Below are 25,149 nucleotides of genomic sequence, written 5' to 3'. Positions count from 1 at the left end.
AAATTTTAATGAAGATACGATGCTATGAAAAATGTATTGAGACGAGTTCAGGTATGGCTGCCGTTAGCATGCAGGAGGCAAGAGTCTCAGTTTGAAGGGTGAACCTCCCCAATGCCTCAGCCAGGAGGACCCAGGACATCCTGCAATTGGCAGGTTCTTGACTCCCATGAGTTTCTAATGCAAAAACCCCTTCTCAGGTGTGGGGAGGGGTCCTCACCTGCCAGCAGTCACTGAAGGTCCCCGTTCCCATCCTACATCCAGACTTCTAGCAATCTCTGTGAATAAGGGCAACTTCAGAACCAGAGTCCGTGATGTACCATTTCATCTTCTCCTAGAGCGTCTCCAAAATTTTTTAATTGTGCAGAAAAAAAATTAGCATGCACCCCCCAATATATCTTACCTAATTTTCAATTTATATGCATGTACTGCTATGTTAATATTCATGTATATTATAAAACCTATACAAATAGGAATATAATAGGATACATTAAGGATTTTATTTAATTATTAAAGTAATATTTTTAGTGAGAGCAATATGATTGAATATGCTGCTTTTAAAAAGGAATTCTTGATTTAACACTTTGCGATCCAGCCCTAAAGGCTGGATTCTAAGTTTAGTTTATTTGGATACTTGGTTTTAATGCCTGGCATAACTGAAAGATACACCTCACAAGAAAAACAGGAAAGAGGAGGCACAATTCACTGTACTGGCTAAATCATGATACTAATTTTTCAATCCCATCCTCCAATTATGCAAAGGATTTTGTTGAAATTCAGCTTGTAAATTTCCATCTTCCCTGATGTCAATCAGTTTTTCATGCAAACTAATCAAGTGTTGCATTTTTACATTTTTAACAAATGGGTTCAAAATCCACTGAAATGTTCATTTTTTTTTTTTTTTTTTCAAATGAGTCTTTACAGTTCTGTGTCCGGATTTTAAAAGTCTGCAGATATGAGAGCTTTTGTCAATGACCTAGTTACATCATTTTTAGCAACAAAAACACAAAACTATATAAATACTTTCCAAACATTTGTTTTCAAAGCACTTTCTCCACAGTACCAGTGTCTGTTGAAAATCAGGTTCTTCCCCACTGAGTTGGCTGCAGCTTGTCCCATCTGATCAAGACATGTTCTGGGGGTGCGATATGGCTGGGTGGTGTCTTGCCTAAGGGTAAGGAAAGGGTCGGCTGACAGTTATCTTCTTGGCGTCATGTGCTTGTGTCGTTCGTATCATCTCCAATCCCTGTTTTCTTTACAGTTACCTACTTTGTAAGTGTTCGTTTTCTTAAAGCCAGATCGCATAACCTATACCTCCATTTACTGGTTACCTGTAAACAGCACCAGGTGCCAGCTGTGCTCAAGTGAGTAATGGGGCGCCACTCTGGCCTCACCTTCAAGAAAGCATCTCCTCTTTTCCTTTAGTGGCTAAAAAATATACTAAGACAAGTGTCTTGCAGACATAAGGGCGTGTGAAGGCCCTGGGATCATTCAGTCATGTGTTAAATGTTAGTGAAGCTGAAAGTATGTCTAGGTGACAAAAGTAGGCATTATACTTTTTTCCTTCTCCCAGTGTATCTTGTTTTTGAGATAGGGTCACACTCTGTTGCCCAGGCTACAGTGGCATGAGCTTGGCTTACTGCAGCCTTGATCTCCTGGACTCAAGCAGTCCTCTCCCTTAGCTTCCCGAGTATCCAAGACCACAGCCATGTGCCACCATGCCAGACTAATTTTTTTTTTTTAAGAGATGTGGTTTTGCTGTGTTCCCCAGGCTGGTCTGAAACGTCTGAGCTGGAGCAATCTGCCCGCCTTGGCCTCCTAAAGTGCTGGGATCACAGACATGAGCCACCGAACCCACCCTCCCAATGTTTCTTAACCCTAACTGAATCACTTGGGAGATTTTAAAACATGTGGATGCTGGGGTGCTCCCCCAAACCTAACTCAATTCTGAGGATGGGACCTGGACATCGACGTTTTAACATTTTTTTTCCTCAGTGGCTCTGATGTAAGACTTACTATTGAGAATCAGTGTTCCAGACTGATGCATCTTACATTTTAATTTGCATACAATCACATGTTAAAATGCAGATTCAAGTTCAGTGGGTCCAGGGTGGGGCCTGAGCCTGCATTTCCAGTCCGTTCCCTGGTATGGATGTACTGATGGGTAGAACACCCTGAATAATGAGCTCCAGACTGTGTCACCCCCTGTCCCCGATAGCCTCATCACCACCTTCCTCCGTCTCCCCATCCCAGGTCTTTGCTGAAGAGTCAGGAAGCAGTCTCTGCTCCCTCCTGGCAAAGCCGCCACGCCAATCCAGCTGCCTGGGCTGCTGGTCACAGCTTCTCAGAGAGATCTGGCCTCCAGATGTTAAGAACAGTTCCTTAACAGCTGGAAGAATACAATAAAATAGGCCAGACCCCACCCTGTGGTGATAAGTATGTGTGTCTCGTGTGAACCCCTTGTCAGAGGCACTTGATGGGCATCTGCCTGCCCACACACTCCAGGCAGGTTTACTGGCAGCGTAGCCGGCTGGGGTCATGGAGATGCTGGCAGGAGTGACCCCTCTGCGGGGGTGTGGTGGGAGGAGTGGGCCCCCAGCCAGGGCTCTGTCAGTGGGACTATCCTGAAACCATACCTCATGATGAAAGTCATATAATTTGTGGCGGCGCTGAAAACCTGCTTCCGAGTAGTGGTTTCTTGATGGAGTTTTGAAACCTTATCTGCGGCTGGTAACCATTCCCTAAGAACTTGGAGGGAAGTGAGTGGGCATCTTGAGAAGGCTGCTGGGGAAACTGAGTGCACCAGGGCGGGGGGGCAGAGTGTCCTTACCCTGTGGGGGCAGAGTGTCCTCACCCTGTGCAGCCAGCACAGGGCGACACTCAAAGATTAGTAGATGATTTGGGTGTTTTCATTTTTTGATTTGAGACAGAGTCTTGCTCTATTGCCCAGGCTAGCATGCGGTGGCATAATCTCGGCTCACCGAAACCACCGCCTCCCAGCTTTAAGTGATTCTCTTGCTTCAGCCTCCCGAGTAGCTGGGGTTACAGGTGTGTGCCACCACTCCTGGCTAATTTTTGTATTTTTAGTAGAGATGGAGTTTTGTCATGCTTTCCAAGCTGATCTTGAACTCCTGACCTCAAGTGATCCACCTGCCTTTGTCTCCCAAAGTCCTAGGATTACAGGCATGAGCCACCACGCCCAGCCCTCTTAAGGTCTTTTAAAAGTAACAAGCTGACCGAGGAGTTCACTGCATGACTCGTTTTACCTCTCTCCCTGTCCTCAGTCTTAGTCCCATCATGATAGTTGGTAAAGCACCATGGACGTGTTCCTTACAGACATGTCAAGTGAATTTTAACACGTGAGGCCATAACTAGGCAAAAGTAACATGTGGAGATAGAGATTAGGCTAGGGGAGAAATAACAAGACTGGTCTGACTGATGGGAGGGGCCAGCTATCTCCTCAGAGGTGCAGGTGTTTCTAAGCAATCCTGGCTGGTGAGGTGGATTGTTTGTCTCACAGAGGAGGATACCGAGGGTCAGAGTCATTGAATAACTTGCTCTCAGAGCCGTGCAGCCGGTTGTGCTAGAGCCAGGACTTGAGTCCAGATCTACGCAGCTTCAAAGTCTAAGCCCTTTTCCACCCACCTCACTGGGGACATTAAGTAGATTGAAACTCCCTCTTAGCTTGTGTGTTGCTCACTGCATGGATGAGGCTGGAGGATGAGTGCGAGAGAAAGTGACAGATATGAAACTCCACTCTTTGGTGGAGTGGCTGGGAGTACCAACCCAAATGCCCACCTCTAGAGGGAAGAACTTCCAGCTGGCACCCTATCCCCTGAGCTCAGAAACCCTGAGTTGAGAATCCTTGAAGGCCGCTCCTGCAGTTGAAGCTTGCCAAGGCCGCCTCAGGCTCTGTGGTTTCCAGAGCAGACGCGGAGGCGGCACGTCCTCGTGCCCTTGCTCCAGCTGCGCGCACGACCTCAGCCTCCTCTGCCCTGCTGGGCGCGAGCTGCAGTCCTGGCACCTTCTGCCGGGGTCCTGATCTGAGCCAGTTGTCTAGCGATTTAATTTGGTGAATTTACCACTGCGTCCCAGAGTTTATATTGGCACTTAACAGCAGTAATATGTTTCTCTCTCGCCAAGAACTGACTATTTTCCCGACCAAGATGGAACACCACGCACAAAAAATAGGTTTGTGAACTAATCTGCTGCCCTGACAAGTGTCATTCACAGAATCGCTGCTATAGAGCGCACTCGGAATTAAATGAGGTTGGGGTTGTCTGGCCTGGATCACAGGTGCTTTTTCCCACTCAGTTAACAAGAGTCTGGGATGAGACACCCTTTCCCTGCAGCCGCAGGCACTTTCAAATCACACTATCAGTATTCATGACAGATTTCTCTCTTAGAAAAATGGTTTGAGGATGGTTAGAGGTCTCTCTCTCTCTCTCTCTTTTCCTTTCTAACCTCCCTTTCTTCCTTTCTGGGTGGTTCTTTTTAGGATGCCCCCACCCTGTCTGTCCTTACAAAACTCAGCTCTTTAAACATTCATCTAATTTCACAGGCTCAGGGAGGTGCCCCCATCAGTTAAAAGAGAAAAAAAATCCCCCAGTGCCTGATGCCTGTTTGAAATACTAGAGTGGAACTTAATTGCTTTCGCATAAGGATTTGATTCGGGTAAACTGCCGTACCTCTGGGAGTAGAAGCAGGCTCTGTCATTTACACTTTAGTCTGAATAGGTTCTTGAACCTGGGAGAAAACAGTTTTGTCTTTTCCTGGTCTGCCTTGGATGTCAGAGGCTTCTTAAAGACAGTGTTATTGAGGGGCTTGGTGGCTCATGCCTGTGATCCCAGCCCTTGGGGAGGCCAAGATGGGAGGATCACTTGAGGCCAAGAGTTCGAGACCAGCCTGTCCAACATGGCAAAACCCCATGTCTTAAAAAAACAGAAACAAAAACAAAACATTAGTTTCCCACTTCATGTAAGAGAGGACCTCAGAATTCTCCTTCCTGTGGAAAGTTCTGGATTCTCTGTTATTATGTGGTCTCCACTTAGCTTGTCCTGAATCAGGAAGCATAGGACAGAGTCATGCTTGCATCAGCATCAGAATTACCAGAGACCTGGGTAAAAATGCGATTCCTGGGCTACACCCACTTGGACCGTGTTAGGAGCCAGCAGAGCCTAGGGATATGCATTTTTGACAAGCCCTTCTCCCCTGACAGACTGCTATAGGACCACACCCAGGAGCACTGGTCTAGGAGCACCCTGGCCTTCACCCACACCTTGATGTTTTGTCTAGGAGCATCCATAAAGAAATGGTGACCGATTGAAAAAACTCTTTGTAGCTAAAGCCTAAGAAACACTTTGTAGTTCATGGTTGGCGCCTGACTTTTAGAAGTTTTCTCCTCACATTTCAAGGTCAAGTGTTGGCCAGCTCATCCCTGAGCAGAAAAGGAAAGAAAAGCACCTTTCCAGTTGAGAAATTGGCTCCCCTCTAGCAAATGCCGCCAACGTAGCTTAATATTAATTTAGGGAATGCAGTCTTGTGCAGTTCTGTGGAACTAGATTGGAAATCTGATAGTGCCATTTCTGTTATCTGATTCCTACACACCTGAGATCACTCCCTGCCCCCACTCAACTCCCCCCAACCCCAGCCCCAAAGGTGGCTGCAGAGACGCAGGTGTGAGCTGGCTCACTAAGTCACTTTCCCCCTCCTGATTAAGCGTATGGGGGAATAAAGGAGACCCGTGTGGACTCACGCCGATCTCTGCCTTGCCTGTGCTCGAGCCACTTGTAATTCCCCACAGCCCCAGCCAGCTCTGCAAGGCAGAAAGAAATATGACCAGGCAAGTTGAGAAAATAAATTAAACTAAGTGTCAACTTTTCTTGTTTCTCTCCTCATTATTAAGAGATGGAATGGGGCTCGTTTATCAAGCAGGGGGAGAAATTAATTGACACGGCTTTAATATCATGATGTCTGGCGTGTCTGGTCACATTCCTTCATTTTTTGGAAAGGCATTTTATTATAGTTTACAGCAACCAGCTGCCAAACTACTGGTGTAAACGAGGAAGCAGGTGCATGAAGGATGTCACAGTGGAGGGGCTGCACTGCCGCCCTGGAGGGGATGGGGATGTGGCAGAGGAGGAGGGCCAGGTCAGAAGGGATCTCAAAGAGAGGCTGCTTATTTTGGGGAGAGACAGACAGAAGGATATGCAGGAGGAGGGAGGGGTGTGCTAAGAGGGCATGTCCACAGACCCCTCGAGTCCATCACAGGCTTGTTTACTGGCCACAGGGGGGCAGTCTCAAGCATCTGCCTCTCATGTCCTCCTGGCCTAGAAGTCTTTGTTCTTAACCGTCCCCAAGGCTGGGTGCTGGGTATGGCTCAGGTCAGTGTGCCTGCCCCTTTTTTTCCCCCTTCTTAATAGGGCCAGAGAAGTGAGCACTTCTCAGTCTGCCCCGCCAGGGCAGCTGACTCACTTGAGAGCCAGTTCGCTGCAGAGAAACCTCTAGCATCGAGTCTGGTGTCCCATTCCCACTTCAGGCAAGTCTGCGGTTGGGGGTCAGGAAAGGTTTAGAGAAGTCACTCTACCGTGCTCATCCGAGACTGGCTTAGGAGATGCTCTAGCTGTTTTCCTGTGTCAAGGTCTTCTTGGCTCTGTATCTCTGAAAATCCTCAATTCCTTCCTTCCTGCCCTTATGTTTAAGAAATCAGATACTTCAGGGTACAGGGGAAGCCAACACAGAGCTGGAGTGGATGCCCATGTCCTTCCCCACTCTCTCCTTGCCCTCCTTCTGCCAGGTTATAAGGACTAAGGGCTCTTGCCCATTTCGTAGACGTTCTTGCCGGGAAACATGACAGGAACAGGGTTCAGGGGTGTAGTGGTTGGACCAGGTAGGGACTGATGAGTGCAGAACAATCTGCCTTCATATGAAGAAGGTGGGCTGCAGGGGAGAGAATGTGGGGTCCTGCCAGGGCCTCAGTTCTTCATCTGTGAAATGGGAACAATCATATCTATTTATACTCCCCAGGGTTGGGCTGGGGGTGAAGACTGAGTTATAGAGTGGCTGCTCAGTGAGAACAGATGAGCTTTCTCTTCTTAACATTGTTATTAGGATGTGGACTGATCCTCAGCAACCGCCTTTGGGAAGCAGGCGTGAGTTGTAACTGAAGGAATCCTAGCCCTTCCCACCTTACAAAGTCCACATTGGCACGTGGGTGTGAAAGCAGACACAGCCTGATCGTCACCCACCCTTGCCCAATACCTAGTGGCCCCTTTTTTTCCCCCTTCTTAATAGGGCCAGAGAAGTGAGCACTTCTCAGTCTGCCCCGCCAGGGCACTGAGGAGCCTCTAATGACAACTCCAGTTGGCTCTCGCTGAAGCCGAGATATTGTGCAGTGAGTTTCCCAACATGGCAGCCAGTAATCAGAAACATGCTGCTGCTCTTGAAAAGGTAAACTGTTTTGTTTCTTGGAACGTATCGATCTTCTGAGATATATTTTTCTTAGGGCAAACCCAAGGCATGTGATGCCACCTCCCCACGCCTGCCCTGCACACTACTCATTTCTTCTGCACTTCTTGGTGGGTGGGCCCAGGTGGGACCTCAGACCTTCCAAGTTTAGGGTTGCAGGACAGCTGACTTGCCAGACCTGCCGTAGCTCATGGAGGTGACCTAGAAACATTCTGAGTTGGGGCTGGGGACAGCCCAGGGTGTGGGGTTGCCAGTGGACACACAGCCAGCTGGGGCTTGACTTGTGACGATGTCAGCAGGCCGCCATGCCTCCTTGCCAGGCTGGCCCCTCTCATGCTCTCGGAGCCATATGACCACCAAATCCGTCCCTGAACACTCACTTATCCAAAGGACACCCTGACAGTCTGCTCCAAAAAAGTATGGGGGAGAATGAAAGTAACTTGGGGTACCACTCCTGAGTGCAGCTCCTGCCTCTGGTTCAGTGGCTGTGTCACGACGGATGAGTCACTGAACTGTGCAGAGCAGTTGAGCACAGTGACAGTAGCAGAGCCTGCCCTGCCTCTCACAGAGTTGCCTTGGGGACCAGGTAGGATGATGGATGAGAAGGATTTTCAAACCAGAAAATGCTCCCCATGTCCAAACCCCAGGGATTCATCTGTGCTGGAAGCAACCCATGAATATTGCTATCCCCAATACTGGGTTATTAGCAAGACAGGGAGGTTGCATGAGTTATAAATATTCTTAAGTACACATACCTTCCATTTCTCATGGGGTACTCAGAATAAATTTGACAACCTGGGTTTTGTTTCCTCCCTCATTTTTTTTCTCCATTAACCAAGTGTGTAAACTCATGACTTGCATCGATTTTCACTGAAGATGCGTTAGATACTACATGATTGCCTATTAGTGTTCATTGACCTATATGATAAGAGAAGAAAATTATTTTTGAGGCTCGGAGGAGGCTGTTCCCATCTTTCTCTCTCTGACCTAAAAAAAACTGTCTTGTCAGTTAACTGTCAGTGTTCCTCAGTGACTGCATTTGGAGCAGGTCATTTTAATTTTGAGGTATCTTGTTTTCAGGTTTCGGTCTTCTGTGTATGTCATTTTTTTGTAGCCTTGTACTATTCAGATGAATATTCAGTTTTGTTCATTTAGATAAAAGAGGGGGAAAAGGTGTGACTGTTAAATGCTTATCTCTTAAATAGAGCTTACCTGTTAGTTTCTAATAATAGCTACATTCAAGAGAATGCTAGAATTTGGTTTTTAAATGCTCCCTGTCAACTGCTACCCTATTAATATCCATGTTTAAACTACTGGTGTTTAGGGTTAACCTTCCCACCACCTTCTTTGTCCCAGCTTTACTGGCTCCTGGAGCCCCTTGGGAGTGTGGGGTATAGTTAAGGTGGGGGCTTTAGAAGAGGTGGGGTAGGTGTCCCTTTGCTGATGCTCGATGAGAAGGTTTCTTTGGTGAACTAGTCTCTTATACCCCAAGTTTTGGCCCTTTGTTTCCCCACCTCCCCTAGTTGTCAGTCCCTGGGTCTCCTCTCTATTCTGGGTGGTGGCTTGAGTCAGTTTAAATACGTAGGGAGGTGATGTCTTACCGTTGTAGGATAGCCCACAGACAAAACCTCTTGCACACCGAACTGGGAAGGAAGGGGTGATTTATTTGGCCGGGAGCTGTGGCAGGTCTGAATGCCCCAAATAGTGGAGCCCCTCTCACAAAGAAAATCCCTGCCCTTTTAAAGGCTTATAGCTCTAGAAATGACATGTCAAAGGGGTAAGTGGCTTAGGTAGGGGTTTGATCGTGTTTAAGGAAAAACAATGCCTTCAGGAAAGATTCCTCCACACCATACCTGCGATCTACAGGAGGGCGATTAAAGGTGGTGCCCAGTCTGCCAGCCTTTACCTCTCCTGTTGAAATGCAATGTGGAAGTCAAGGGGGAGGTGGTCTTAGATGCTTAAGGGTGACTAAGGGTCTCCTTCCTCATTAGGACCAAGGGAGATGAGCAGTGGGTGTTCACAGGGCAACCCAAAGGGCCCGATGGAGTTCCAGTCCTTGAAGACTCACCATGGACTAAAGCCCTTACCCTGCCAGGGGCTAAAGCATGACCCCCTGCTCTGCCTGCTTCTTTTAGAGGCCCAGAGAGGCAAAGGGACTCGCTGGGGCACATAGCTTCTTGTCTGGCCCTTGCTGAGTGAGGATAATTGCGTTTCTCTTTTACCTGGCTGCTATGCCTCAGTTTGATGGGCCTCCATGAGTCTCTACTTCTGATTCTCTGTGGGGCCCTCTTGAGGAAAATGAGAAGGAAATCATCACGACTCCCTGTCCTCCAGCTCTCCCCAGTCTCTTGCACCTCCGGTAGATTGTTCAAAAGATGATGATGCCCTGAAAACATGTCAAATAAAACAAGCCAGGCACAACAGTATGGGACATATCTTGTGTAATGCCAGTTATACGGAAAAATTCAGAGTCATAAAAAGTAAAATACAGGCTGGGTGTGGTGGCTCATGCCTGAATCCCAACACTTTGGGAGGCTGAGGCAGGAGGATCGCTTGAGCCCAGGAGTTTTGAGACCAGTCTCGGTAACATGGTGAAACTTCATCTCTACAAAAAAAATTACAAGAAATTATCCAGGCTTGGTGGCACACACCTGTAGTCTCAGCTACCTGACAGGCTGAGATAAGAGGATTGCTTAAGCTCGGGAGATCAGCGCTGCAATGAGCCAAGATTGTTCTACTTCACTCTAGCCTGAGTGACAGGCAACTGAGACCCTGTCTAAAAAAAACAAAAAGTAAGCTGGGCGCAGTTGCTCACGCCTGTAATCCCAGCACTTTGGGAGGCCGAGGCGGGTGGATCACGAGGTCAAGAGATCAAGACCATCCTGGTCAACATGGTGAAACCCCGTCTCTACTAAAAATACAAAAAATTAGCTGGGCACGGTGGCGCGTGCCTGTAATCCCAACTACTCAGGAGGCTGAGGCAGGAGAATTGCGTGAACCCAGGAGGCGGAGGTTGCGGTGAGCCGAGATTGTGCCATTGCACTCCAGCTTGGGTAACAAGAGCGAAACTCCATCTCAAAAAAAAGTAAAATAGAGGTTTCTGGGGCTGGGGGAGGGGGAAATAGGGAGTTAATGGGTACAGGAAAGGAAGGGAGGTGGATACTGCTGGTGGCTGCACAGCATTTTAAGTGTCCTTGATGCTACTGAATAGTGTGATTAAAAATGGCTACCATGGCTGGGCATGGTGGCTCATGTCTGTAATCCCAGCACTTTGGGAGGCTGAGGCAGGTGGATCACCTGAGGTCAGGAGCTCGAGACCAGCCTGACTGACATGGTGAAACCCCATCTCTAAAAATACAAAAGAAAAAAATTAGCTGGGCGTGGGGGTGGGTACCTACAGTCCCAGCTACTGAGGAGGCTGAAGCAGCAGAATCAGATGAACCCAGGAGGTGGAGGTTGCAGTGAGACAAGATTGTACCGCTGCACTCTGGCTTGGGTGACAGAGCAAGACTCCATCTCAAAAAAAAAAAAAAAAGAGCTTAAGATGGTAAAATTTATGTATATTTTACCACAATAAAATGCTTATTTCAGAAAAGAAGACTCTGATACCAGAAGGGTTTTTCCCACCCAACACTCTATCCCAAATTTCTGACCCCATTGTTTTTGTGCTCCACTGTCCATTTAAATTTATTTTGGGAGTTATTCACCACTAAGTTACTAACTCATTGTAAACGATAATGCATTTATGAAATAAAAATGATTATATGTTAAGGAATAACACTTACTGATAATGAAGTGTTTTCTTGCTTCTTTGCTTTCCTCAAATGGACTAAATAAATATTTTAGATATAATCAAGTTTGTTTTCTCTGCTTGGACCAAACAGACAGAGATGTTGAAGCGATATAGGTCTTTAAAATGCTGCAAATGAGTCTTGACATTGCTGAATTGTTATGCATCCAGGGTACATAGGCTAGAAATCCAGGCTATCTCCTTTAATCAGGAAAATCATTTTTGTGATACTTGAATTTTGAGTCCTGTGGGGTTAGGAAAAGGACCAGCAGGGAGAATATCAGAGTCAGAATTGGAAATGATGCCCTGAGTCTTGCTCCGACCTTCCCTGTGTAACAGTCTGCATTTTAATTCCTGGCTCCTAGCTGAGTAGCCCTTCTTCCTATCTCAGAGTGGGAGACTGGGGCATCAGAGAGTTCTGAATGGGTATGGAGGTGGCCTGCACAGTGGAACGGGAAGGAGCTTGGCTGTGGCCTGCCGTGGTGACTTGACTTACCCTGGTGTGTATTCTAGGATCAAGTGTGTGTGCCTAGCTGCAAGATGGCTTTAAACCAGACTGTCCTCTGGCTCGTGGAGCAGTGCGCTTCACTGGTGGCACTGACTTCATGTTCTTTCCCCATAGCCAGCATGGGTTTTGTACTCTCTCCTGTCTTCCATCCAGAGCAGCACAATTGGCCGTCAGCAGGCCTGGTGGGAGGAGGTCGTGTGTGGTCCTCCTGTGTGGGGTGTGGGAGCAGCTGAAACCTAGAACCTTGCTGTATTCATCTTCTGTGGCTGCTATAACAAATTACCACAAACTTGGTGACTCAAAACAATAGAAATTTCTTGCCTCACAGTTCTGGAAGCCAGCGCTGCCCTCCCTCCAGAGGTTCTGGGGGACAGTCGTTCCTTGCTCTGGAAGACCAGCTACTTGTGGCTCCAGGAGTCCCTGGTTTGTGGCTGTACTATTCTCTGCCTACCTCTGTCTTCATATGGCTTTCTTCTGTCTTTCTCTGTGTCTCAAATATCCCGTTTCACTCTTTTCTTTTCTTTCCTTTTTTTTTGTTTTTTGTTTTTTTGAAACGAAGTCTCGTTCTGTAGCCAGGCTGGAGTGCACAGGCACAATCTCAGCTCACTGCAATCTCTGCCTCCCCAGTTCAAATGATTCTCCTTCCTCAGCCTCCCGAGTAGCTGGGACTACAGGCCTGGGCCACCATACCCAGCTAATTTTTGTATTTTTAGTAGAGACAGGGTTTCACCATGTTGGCCAGGATGGTCTCGATCCCTCGACGTCATGATTCACCCACCTCAGCCTCCTAAAACGCTGGGATTACAGGCATGAGCCACTGTGCTGGCCCCCTGTTTCTCTTTTAAGGACACCTGTCATTGGATTTAGGGCCCACCCTAAATCTAGGATAATCTCTTCTCAAGATTCTTAATTAAATTACATTTGCAAAAGCTCTTTTTCCAAATAAGGTCACATTCATAAATTCTAGGGATTAGGATGTGGATATGTTTGGAGGGCCACTATTAGACCTGCTACACTTGTACTGATTAGCAGTGACATCTCCTAAAAACTGATCTATCCTGGCTTGTTTTACTTGCAGGGTGCCTGGGCATGGGGGCCAGGGCAGAGGGTGACTTTCAAAGACAGATGAGACCCAGAGTGTGCCGCAGGCTGGAATTGAGGGGTGGGAGGGAGAGGCTCTCCCTGCATGGGATTCTCTGACTCGTGCCTCTTCATGAATTGTACAAGCAGAGGGCCATTGCCTTGTTGATCTCCATGTCCTTCACAATGCCTAGCACAGGTGGCAGCTGGTAAATGGAGAAGGAAGAGCAGAATCAGTCTTGAGGCAAAGCAGTGATTCAAGTGGATTAACAAGATGCTCAGACCCTGGAGGAGCAGAAATGGCTCATTTCAGTCATTCACTCAGCTCTTAGTGCGTGTTAGGGGCCTGTTCCATCCTGAGGACTCTTAGAGAACAAGACCCCGGCATCATCCTCATGCAGGGTGCTCTGGCTTGAAGTCACACTAGCCAATTTCTGCAGCCTCTGCAGTGCCGCCTCTCCCTCCCTGTGGAATTTCGGAAGGGTGCTGGCTCTTAATCCATTCTCCCAGGGCCAGTTAGGATCTGGGCCCTACAGAGGTAAGGGAGAGAAAGGGATTAACCAAAAAGATGAATTCCCTGGCTGTGTGCTTCCAGGAGTCTGTGACTGGGTGGGATTTTTAACCTGATGTGTTTTTTGTTTGTTTGTTTTGTTTTGTTTTTTGAGACTGAGTTTCTCTCTCATCGCCCAGGCTGGATGGCAATGGCGCAACTGGGCTCACTGCAAGCCCCGCCTTCCAGGTTCCAGCGATTCTCCTGCCTCAACCTCCCAAGTAACTGCAATTACAGGCATGCACCACCATGGGGCTAATTTTGTATTTTTGATAGAGATGGGGTTTCTCCATGTTGGTCAGGCTGGTCTTGAACTTCTCGCCTCAGGTGATCTGCCCACCTCGGCCTCCCAAAGTGCTGGGATTACAGGCGTGAGCCACCGCGCCCAGCTAACCTGATGTTTTTAAGGCTCCTCCCAACCCGGAACTCCTGAGACATACCCCAGTAGGGTGAGCTGAACGCCCTCAGGAAACTGAAAGTGCTTAAAGGAGTGCCCAAAGCCCGAAGAGAAGTGACGTGGGGTGACAGTGTCGCCGTGGCTCTTCTCCAGCTCTGCAGCGATCAGTGGGACCAAGGGCCAAGGAGGAGGAGACACCCAAAGAGAGGGAATAGGACAGTGTTCCCAGTAGCTTTCTCTCAAAGGACCCAGGTTAGCGGACAGGAGGCCGCATAAACCTGGTAGAAGGTTTTTGTTGGACCACATTTCAAACACTGTAGCACGTCAGATGCCTGCTTCAGGCCTCTGAGGTAGCTGAGAACCTGGCTTTTACGGGTGACACTGGAAGAAACATGCCATCTTTGAGCCCCTCCAGCCAATGCTTCTGTCCACTCTGTGGTATGTCTGCTGCTGCCTTAGGTGTCTACGGGCTGGACTGGCTATGCTGGAGCATTGGCCCCGTGTTTGGTGTGTGGTGGTAGCGAATGACATACCAAAGATCACGATTGCTGTGTGTGGTGGTCCTGGCTCTGTTTTACTATAAATGGTTTGAGAGCACAGAGTGGCCTTTTTTATTCTCTTACCAGAGAATCTGCTAGTCCCTGCAGGAGCTATGCTATGGGAGCTCCACACATCAGCTCCCCGTGCCCTGGTGTTCCTTAGAAGATGGTGGTGGTAGAGTTGGATGCATGAGAGCCAGAGGGACCTGAGAAATTCCCTCTCCATCTTGTGTTGCAGGGACCCACAATAGACACAGAGCTTGAAAAGGAAGCCCCTGTATTTTACTCACTGACTGGAAACACAGTTATCATAATAAAGTGGTGCTAGAACAGCCCTTCAGGTCTTGTCTTCCTGCTTGGTGTGTCTGGCTTAGTGTTCAGTCGGGTTCATGCCTTTGGGGAGAAGAGTGTCTTAGTTGGGGCTGCTATAATGAGATACTGAGGTCTATGAAAAACAGTTTCTTTCTCACAGTTCTGGAGGCTGGAAGTCTTAAGAGCGGAGTCCCAGCATGGTCAGTTCTGGGAGGGGCTTGCCTCCTGTGTACAAACAGTCACCTTCCTGTTGCATCCTTGCATGGTAGAGAGAAAAAACAAGCTCTCTGTCATTGTGTAAGGGCACTAATTCCATTTATGAGATCCCCATCCTCACAACCTCATCACCTCCCAGCTCTGCAGAGATCAGTGGGACCAAGGGCCAAGGAGAAGACTTGAACTTCTAATACCATCACGTTGGGAGTTTGGATTTCAACATGAATCTGGGGGAACGGGGGTGGGCACAAACATTCAGATGGCAGCAGACAGGCTTGTGAATCCCAATTTGGGTTGTGATAGGAGGTGTAAGACCCAGGGTATTTGCAGGCACAAAAGTTGAGGCTTAGAGAGGGGAAGGGTCTCCTCCAAATTAAACGTAAAGTAGATGCACAGTGAGAACTAGAAACCAGGCCTCAGTCTCCGCATCAGTGCGTCTGCCCCCACTGCTTGTGCCCCTTGCCATCTTAGTGCTACCATGTGGCAGCTGCATCCCATCCAAGGTGGGTGCCACCCTGCTTGGGGCCATGTGGTAAAGCAGCACTTACTGACTGGGGTCACAGATGGGGCAACATGCTGGAAACGCTGTCGGGGACGGAAAGAGAAGAAAGAAAGGGGCAGGAGGGTAGGGAGAGGAACTGAGGATACTGAGCAGCAGTCGCCTGCCAAAATTCTTCAGTGCAGCTTGTCTAGCAAAGCTGGTCTCCAGCCGAGTAAATACAGTGGATAGCTGACGGGCTGACAGCAGGCATCAAACAGTCTTAAACTGCCCCAAATCCACAGCGCTTTTGAAGCAGCAGTAGAAAAAGGATGCCTGAGCAGAACAGAGGCCTGAAACTTTTAATAGTTTCTTCCAGGCCTCAGGATGTCCTGATGAGGTATTAGAGGAAGTAATTCAGGAAGAAAAGGACAAATAACCACCTCCGTCTGGAGGCCGACCCGAGGGCTGGCCAGGGCTGCTCGCAGAAAGGGCAAGCGTGGCCCTGCAGCGATCCACGAGGCTCTCGTTAGCCCACCCGTCTACTGTGGTGCACCAAGCCTCGGGGCTCTGACCCTTGTAAATAACAGACAAATTTCTTGTTTGCTTCGGGGCAAATGTAAACCACACAGTGCCCGCTGCATGTGGGTGAAATCATTAACTTTTCCTCGCTGTCGGAAGGGTGCTGGGTACAAATTAGATATTGTTGCCTCCAACCTCAAGGCCCTCCCAAGGATCTGCCCACCTACCCCCCAGACCAGGAGGCTGTCGAGACCACAGGACTTCAGAGAAACATGTGGGCCTGCCAGAACTGAACTCACCCTGCCTCTCTTTGTTTTTTCTTCTCTCTTTTCCTTTAGGGTTTGGCTTTGTCACTTTTGAGAATGAAGATGTTGTGGAGAAAGTCTGTGAAATTCATTTCCATGAAATCAATAATAAAATGGTAAGTGTGTAGGGGCTGTGCTGAAATGGAACGCCCCCTTCTTCTAGGTACACACACTGCCTTGCAAACTGCTTCAGCCCATCATCAGGCTAGAGTGGGTGGGGGTGGGGAAGGGGGCTAGATGCTCGGGGGCTAGATGCTCGGGGTCCAGGCCTGTGAACAGTAGCGGTTGTTTCAGACTGGGGTGGACAAACTCTAGAAAGGGCCAAGTCATGAATATTTTCATCTTTGCAACCCATACAACTCGCTGCAACTATCCAGTTCTCCTGGGTAGCATCCATAGGCGATGCATACATGAAGGAGTGGGGCTGTTTCAATAAAGCTTTGATTACGGACACCAAAATTTGCACTTTACATAATTTTCACAGATCACAAAATATTATTTTTTTTAACCATTTAAAATGTAAAAACCAGGCCAGGCAACTAAAGAACTACTCGGCTCTTCGGAAGGCCAAGGCAGGAAGATCTCTTGAGGCCAGAAGTTCGAGACCAGCCTGGGCAACATAGCCAGAGCTCATCTCTTAAAAAAAAAAAAAAAGAACAACAACAACAAAAATTAGCTGGGCGCAGTGCTCCTGCAGCCCCACCTACTCGGGAGGCTAAGGTGGGAGGATCACCTGACCTCAGGAGGTTGAGGCTGCAGTAAGCTGTGATCACACCACTGCACTCCAGCCTGGACAACAAAGTGAAATGCCGTCTCAAAAAAATAAAATGTAAAAACGATTCTTAACTCTTGGACTTTTCAAAAACAGGCAGAGGAGCTAAATTTCTTTTTCTTTTCTTTTCTTTTTTTTTTTTTTTGAGACAGAGTCTTGCTCAGGTGCCAGGCTGGAGTGCAGTGGCACAATCTCGGCTCACTGCAACCTCTGCCTCCCGGGTTCACGCAATTCTTCGGGGCTGAATTTGACCTATGAATCGTAACTTGCTGACACCTGGCTTTGGATATTCTTTTGCTAAACAGCTTTTGAGGAGTATATCCTAGATAGGAAGTTCACTGCACCAAACTATTTTTCTCTTTGAGTCCTGCTGGAAAATTAACATTCCCTCCCTTGCCATCAGTTAATTTCTGCCCTCATGATCAACTGCTTTCTCCTGTCTCTTTGGCTCTTTAAAGTTCCTTTTTCTGCCACAGCAGCCTCAAGAGGAAGGGAGGTTGGATTATTTTAAGTTTGGGAAGCCAGGTAGGCCTCCCAGATAAATGGCCACCAGAGGGTGCCATACCATGCATAGCTTGTGCACACTCAAAGTCTCAAACTCCTTTCTTCAGATTGAGTAGGGGGGTGAGAATTCCCTTCTTTGTTGGTTCCAGAAAAATAGAAGCTCAGCAGGTGTTTCTGGAACTATCAGCAGATCCTGTGGAGCAACAACATTTCTGGGTGGCCATGCGTACCTCCAGCCTCAAGAGAAAAGGGAGGACAAATTTGTGTTTCAATTGCAGCTGTAACTTTAATATTTTCTTCCTTTTGTCAAAACATTTCTTGCTTCTGAAACATGCATTCAGACATGCGTTGTATATTGGTCTGATATGTGTTCACCAGCTTTAAATTCAATAATAGAGCTTTTAGTGCAGATAAGATCAAAGCAATCTGCTTAGCATGTGGTGCTACAGGCCTGATTCAATATTTGACTTGCTAATTTTTTCCCAGGGCACTAAAATAATATTGTTCATATTGTTCCTTGCCATCATATGCATCTGAAATGAAAATACTCTTTTTTTGCATACTGTATGTTGGAGGCATCAGCTCAGACATTAAAATGGTAGGGGGGAGATAAATGTGGAGGAATAACACAGGTTCCCTCATAGGCTTTCTCTGCTCCCCAAATGTCAGCACAAGTTTACAGTTGGTACTTTTCTCTTGTAGGTTACTACTTGCCATTTTTCTTTTTATTTTTTTAATTGAGACGGAGTCTTGCTCTGTCGCCCTGGCTGGAGTGCAATGGTGTGATCTTGGCTCACTGCAACCTCCGCCTCCTGAGCTCAAGTGATTCTCCTGCCTCAGCCTCCCGAGTAGCTGGGATTACAGGTATGCGCCACCATGCCCAGCTAATTTTTGTATTTTTAGTAGAGGCGGGGTTTTGCCATGTTGGCCAGGCTGGTCTCGAACTCCTGACCTCAAGCGATCCACCCACCTTGGCCTCCCAAAGTTCTGGGATTACAGGCATGAGCCACTGTACCTGACCACTACTTGCTGTTTCTAAAATAAGAGAGACAGAGGACGTAAATGAAACCTGCATCCAGTGTCCAGATGCCTTGTTTATCCTAGCCAGAGCATGCCACTGACAGACTCCACTAAGGCTGCTGGGCAGTGGAGAACAGAAGAGGCAGCAGAGAGTGCTGGCAGGTGCCATTCCTGTCCTGCCAAGACTAAAGGGTTTATCAGGAAAGGCCAGATGTGGACCCATAAGACTGCTCCGTGTGTCACCTTGAATGCATATGTATAGCTCTTCGCTGTTGACAGGCTTTGAGATGAACCTGAGACACAGATGGGGAAAGGCTTGATCCTGGGAAACTGAGGCTCAGGGGATTGGCCCCAGGCTACCCAGAGAGTGAAGAAGCATAGGTCTTGAGCTTACTGGTGCCAAATGAACTGTATAGACACCTGTTGGAGCTTGTGGGTGGAAGGGTGAATCCCCAGATGACTCAAGCAGCAATCAGGAAGTAGAGCTTCTGCCCCAGGAAAAGAACCCATGGTCTGGCTTGAAGCCAGTTTTCACAGGTAGTGCCTTCTCTTCCACCCAGGTGGAGGTTGACCATGTCAGGTGCACATAACAAGGTTTTTAGTGTAAGGGTTTGTGTGTGCCTCTGAATCCGGGGCTAGTCCTTGCTCTTCAAGAGAATGAGCAAAGATGGAGGTAGACCAAGCAGAGGAAGAAGTGGGGGCAAAGTGGTTAGGATCACAGGCTTTGGAGCTGTTGGTCCACATTCCCAGCACAGCCCCAGTTATGAGCTCCAAAGTGGGGAGTTTAGAGGCCCTGGGAGAGGACTTTGCATTAGAACACAGTCTTGCTGAGCTCCAGTAAGACAGGGCTGGGGATACTGCCTCATTGGGTTGTTAGAGACTGGGTGATGTACCATGGGCAAAGGTCTCAGCACAGTGTCTGCACAGGGTGCAAGCATGATCCATGTTAGCTTTCGCTATTATCCTTGCCATCATCCACGTGCTGTCCTTGAGAGATATTTCTCCAGCCAGTTCCCCTTCTCTGAAGAAGCGTGGAATTTAAAGGGTGTTGGTAGAGAAGCCTGGATCCTGAATTGTTTTGGATTTTGTGATACTGGTTTCTACTTCTGAGGCCCAAGGAAAAGGAAATGAGTTTAAACTGGGGTATGGACAGAATTCAAATGAGAGATCTGGAAAAACGGAAAACTCAGAGACTGCCAAGCAGGAACACGGCTGATTGTTAGAACGTGCATAGGAGTGTTTCATAAACAGGACTGTGCTGTGAAACCACAGACCCATCTCCTCCAACCCTCACAGTCTTTCTGGGCATCTGGCAGGAAGTGGCAGATAGCTGCACCCCCGGTACATATTGGAGCTATGAGTTTTCATATTCACAGATAGGAAAGGTCTTACTGCAGATTAGTCACAGACATAGGAATTGAATCCAGGTCTTCCGATTCAATCTCATATGCCTGGTACTTAGTAGACCCTGTGTAAATACTGTGTAAATAATTGTGGACTAAATAAAGGATTCACGGAAGGACCATGTGTTTGTGAGGTCCATTATAGTTCTCAAAGCCATTTCCCATCTAATTGGGTTGGGGAGTCTCTTCCTGGGCATTTTTTAAAATGGAGGTCCTTTTCTACCATGCAGAAGGACCAGGAGCAGGCATGAGTCCTTCTACCTACAGGGGACCAGGATAGCTGTCTTTGAGAAGTGAGGATCACAGGAATCCTTCCCTTCATTCCCCATGTAGACCCTGCCTGAAGGAGGTCATCTGGTGGGTGGCAGGAGGATGCCTAGAAAGACCCCACATGACCCCCTTTCACATACAAAGATCCCACAAATAGCTGACATTTGGTGGTACAAACTACAGACTGCTAAACACTTTATGCATCATGCGTCTTATTTCATTTGATTTTGACTTACTCTTTAATCATTCTCCCCATTTACAGATTGGCAAGGCGAGGCCGAGAGAGGTAAAGCAGTTTGCCCAAGGTCACATGGTCGGCAAATGGCAGCCCCAGAATTCAAGCCCAGAAAGCTGTACTCCAGAGCTCACATTTATACCCTTCAGGCAGTGTGTCCTCTTCAGGCCAAAAGGGACTTTCAGGCAGTGTGTCCTCTTCAGGCCAAAAGGGACTAGCTGGGCCGCAGGCCCTCCGCCACTGACTGCCCTTTCCCAGTCAGCTATGTTGTGACCCATGTGGCTCCGTGTTCTCCTAGGAGAAGAGCAGAGGAGACAGGCCAGATTCTCAGCTAGGGAGAAGGACCACGCTTCGGTTTTAGAGGTCCTAATCTCCATGCCTCTTCCTCCACTGCCACAGACACAGATAAGTGACAAGCATGGGCCGGGAGCTGACTGCCACCCAAGCTCAGGGCCAAACATACAAGCCCTCCAAGCCAGAGCGAATGCAGATGTGGCTCCTTATCAACACACACACACAGATGCATGCACAGAGCCGCCTCAGGACCCTCCAGAGAGGGGCTCCTCCCTGGCTACCCTGTGTGCCCCAGCACGGGTGCAGCTAATAATGCCTTCCGTGGCATCTCCCTGATTGAAGCAGCCCCTGAGCAGCAGGAACACTTGCTTGATGAGTCGCCAGAGCCCAGCCTTCAAGTGGCCTCCTGACGATCGGGGCAGCAGCAGGAAGGGAGGTGTGAATTGGCAAGAGCCACCTCTAGGCATCCGCAGAGGCCTAGTGCAGCCTCCAGCTTGAAAGAATATTGGGGAGGCATCACCACCCTCGTTGGGTAACAGCTTGGGTGCAGTCTGAAAGGTGCCTGGGACGAGGGCATCTCGGGTAGAGCCTTTCCTCCCACCTGATTCAACAGGAAGGAATCCGCGCTTATAGGCACTGGGACCACGCTTTACGTGTGTGCTGTCTCCTTTTGTCTTCACAATATCCTGAGCAGGGGTCCTCATCTCATTTTGCAGAGGGATTCACTACAGCTCAGCAGTAGTGGAGCTTCCATGGTGGGACAGTTCTAAGGGGCAGAGCTGGAATTTGAACCTGTGTCGTTCTGGCTCCAAGCTCTCTGTTCTTCTCATTATACCTTGCTACCCATTTAGGCAAACCTAATATTTGAAAAATATGGATTTATATGATGGGTGAATATCAAAGAGTTTTTATTTGCTTCTTGCAATACTACTGCAGGATTACTTTAAATCAAGCTTGTCCAGCCCACGACCCATGGACCATATGCAGCCCAGGACGGCTTTGAATGCAGCCCAATGCAAATTCATAAACTTTCTTAGAACATTATGAGATTTTTTTTAAGCTCATCAGCTGTCTTTAGGGTTAGTGTATTTTACATGCGGCTGAAGACAGTTCTTTCAATGTGGCCCTTGGACACCCCCCTGCTTTTTGTTTTTCGGAGACAGGGTCTTGTTCTGTCACCCAGGCTGGAGTGCAGTGGGGCATGATCTTGGCTCACCGCAACCTCCTTCAAGTGATTCTTGTGCCGCAGCCTCCCAAGTAGCTGGGATTACAGGTGTGCACCATCACGCCCGGCTACCAGCTAATTTTTTTTGTATTTTTAGTAGAGACAGGATTTCGCCATGTTGGCCAGGTGGTCTAGAACTACAGACCTCAAGCGATCCACCTGCCTCTGCCTCCCAAAGTGCTGGGATTACAGGTGTGAGCCCCCAGCTACACCCCTGCTGTAAGTAGTCCTTTTTCTCACTCCTTTAAGGAGACGGGATTTATAAAAATTTGCCGAGTAACTCATGGATACAGCTACTTTGGTTGTCCCTTCCTTGTCTTGGAATGAAAGGTCTGGATGCTGGTAATCAACGCGTGGTCCAGCAGCCTTGGCAGCCCCTAGGAGCTGGTTAGGAATGCAGAGTCCCAGGCCCCACCCTAGACCTACCGAGTCAGAATCTGCATGCTGACAAATCCCCAGTGATTGGTGTACACATGAAAGTCTGAGAAGCACCAGGCAAGGGCCACTGCTAATGACAGATAATGTGGGCGTTGTAGGTTGTAAATTGCCCAGCCATCATCAGAAGGAAGGGATTTGGGAATGAAGGGAGCATGGAGCCAGGCCAAATGGGGCCAAGCTGAGCCTGGCACCTGGACCCCCAGTCTGGTGCTCTTGGCTCCACTCTATACTCCCTCTGTGGTCAAACAGACCAGATTTCTGAAGATCTCCCAGAGGAAGCTCTCAGTGCCAGGGACTGCCCCTCCCCTCTGATCGCAGGCCCTGGAGAGTTGCTTGTGGAAGACACGTGAGGCAAGCACCTGTTGGAAAGGGCTCCATTCTCCTGAGTGAGGTGCACATGCCATTGTCCCCAAGTCGGGACCTGCTGGGTCACTTAGAGGCACCGAGAGAGCTTTGGAACCTGAGCCTGAATCCCAAGTCCACCGCTGGTGATTCTGTGACCACAGGCGAGTGCCCTACCTGTCAGCACTGGTTCTCTCCTTGGGAAATCAGAGGGTTGAGGATGGCTGCCTTTTGCAGCTTAAATAAAGCCTTGATTTCATACCTCGCCATGGGAGGCCTTGGCCTATTCTGTTAGAGGGTATGTAATTAGATAGCCTTGAAGAAATCAGCCCTTGGTAACTTCAAGTTTCCCCCATTGGGCCTGAGCCAGGAGGGGCCAGCAAATTTTCTATAAAGGGCCAGAGAGTCTCTGTCACATCTACTCAGCCCTGCCATTGTAGCGCAAACACAGTCCAGGCAACATGCAAATTAAGGGGCGTGGCTGTGTTCAAATACAGCTTGTTTACAAAAACTCATGGCAGCTGGGTTTGGCCTGCTGGCCACAGTTTGTTGACTCCTGGACTGAACTAATCTAGCCCAGAGCAGGCCCAGTCAGGGTGCTCCTTGTCTATAGGGGTACAACGAAAGGCATTTAGCCAAATGGTCAGTTTCACTATTGAGCACACATTATTAGGGGCAGAGTAGAAAGGGCGTGTCCCAAACAGGCACAGGGTTTAGGGATAGCAGCCTGTGGAGAGTATCAGTGCCTTCATTCTTATGGGGAGCCCCCAGGTGGGGAGTAACATAATGGTCAGAAGAGTGCTGTCAACCAGGAAGGCCTTCCTGGTAGAAGGTGCCTCAAGTCCTCAGTTCCCAGAAACCTCCCACTTCCTAGCTTTGTGGCCCTGAGCAAATTACTTCTGTGATTTGGCTCTGTGACCCTCCTTTCTGTAAAATAGGTTGTGGTAGTGCCCACCTGGGAGGGTGCTGTGACTTAGGACTTGTAAGGGGTTTGGAACAGAGTCAGGCCATAGCATGCTCTATCAGAGTGACAGATCTTTTCACCACTGTCATCATCGCCATCATTCTTAGAATTATTTCACTGAGCAAATATGGAGTGAGCAGGTAAGGTCCTCAGCAGAGTTTAAGCCAATAAAATGCAAGCACGCAGGACCTGGGCAGGACTGGGTCCTGAATGTACGGGACAGGGATGGAGATGATGAGGTGGGCCCTCTCAGTGCTTCTGGGAATAGTCCTAGGAGAGGGGGTGGTACACCTCCCAAAGCAGGAGGAGCCCAGAGATGTGATATTCTAGGTCCTGGAAAAGCTGAGTCCCTTTCACCTGACTCATCCTTTAGGAAGGTTCCAAAAAAGTCCACTTCTAAGAGCAAAGCCTAGTGAGGTCTCAGGCCTGCTACCCTTCAGCCCAAGGCATACCTGGGGGATGGACTCAACAGGGGATTCTGGGGAGGGAACGGCAGGAGGATAAGAAGGAAGGAGAGTCCTGAGCTGTCCTCTTGGTCTCGGGCTGCAGTGCTATGACCAGCCCATCCATGGAGGCCAGCCCCAGGCTAAGGTTGGCTTCTAGACCCTGCCACCTGTCAGGGGGCCCAGTGATTGGGCTCACCCCCCCACCCCAGCTGCTCCTCTTCAGCCCTGAAGACAGCTTGGTCGGGAACCAGCCCAAAAGTCGTGGGTGTATTTGTGTGTGGGGAGGGGGGCGGGGAATGTGGGTGGAATTAACCAGGCTTCTGTATTCACGATCCTATTTGTAGCATCATTCTCACTCGTAAGCTAATTTTAGCCATCCATTCTGCTTCTGTTGCCATTTATAAAATGAGAATGTCAAATGCAATATTAAACAAGCAGGATGAAGGCAAAAAAGGAAATGCCAGAGAGGCATTTAATAAATGAATATGGTGTTTACGTGGGAGAGGGAGAGATCCTGTCCCCCACGCAGCACACATGCAAGCACGTGCACATGCTGTTTGTGTACAGGCTGTGTTAATGAGAGCAGAGTGATTAGTGTGTTGGGGGAGGCCGGATGGTTTGGTGGTAAATGTTTGTTGCTCTTTAGGCAGAAGTAATTTGGCCTGCAGGGAGTGGCCTCCCAGTTGCCTGAGTGGTTCACTTGCCCTTCATCTGTCCTCTGACATGTCAGTGTAGGCAGGGCCAGGGAGGGCAGTGGTCTGTCCCCTCAGTGTCTCGGCACCCAGCGCCTCTGGGCTTTTCTGAACCTGCTGCCGCCATTGTCCCCCAAACCACCCCCAGGGCGCAGGGTCATGAGAGGGGAGCATGGAGACCACTAGAAGGGGCTGCTCCCCTTTCTCTTCTGCCTCTTCCCGAGCAGAAAAGGCAGGGCATGAACAGTCTGGGCCCTTGTGCAGCCGCAGAGACCAAGCCCAGAGCAGTGTGTCTCTTGCCTGGACTCTTGCCAAGTTCTCTGCTAGTTTCACTCTAGTTTCCTTAGGGTCTAGGAGTTCTGTCCCTAGTTCTTCCTCTTTCG

The 25,149-nt window shown here is 48.7% G+C and overlaps 1 protein-coding gene across 19 annotated transcripts in view; it reads left to right on the top strand.

The window, feature by feature from the left end:
- The window catches only part of MSI2 (musashi RNA binding protein 2), a 431,033-nt gene that overhangs the window by 326,846 nt on the left and 79,038 nt on the right, over window positions 1–25,149 (top strand). For all 19 annotated transcript variants that reach the window (XR_013535850.1, XR_013535849.1, XM_035303297.3 and 16 more), the window contains one exon: window positions 16,195–16,277. Coding sequence is in view for 17 of the 19 variants with exons in the window: in XM_035303297.3 (XP_035159188.1) it covers window positions 16,195–16,277 (83 nt within the window). In the remaining 2 variants the exon portion in view is untranslated. The remainder of the gene's footprint in view (window positions 1–16,194; window positions 16,278–25,149) is intronic.

This window comes from Callithrix jacchus, chromosome 5 (genome assembly GCF_049354715.1).
Source record: "Callithrix jacchus isolate 240 chromosome 5, calJac240_pri, whole genome shotgun sequence".
In the NCBI taxonomy this organism is placed as follows: Eukaryota; Metazoa; Chordata; class Mammalia; order Primates; family Cebidae; genus Callithrix; species Callithrix jacchus.
The sequence above is the reverse complement of the archived record's forward strand: the minus strand, read 5'-3'. Positions and strand labels throughout refer to the sequence as shown.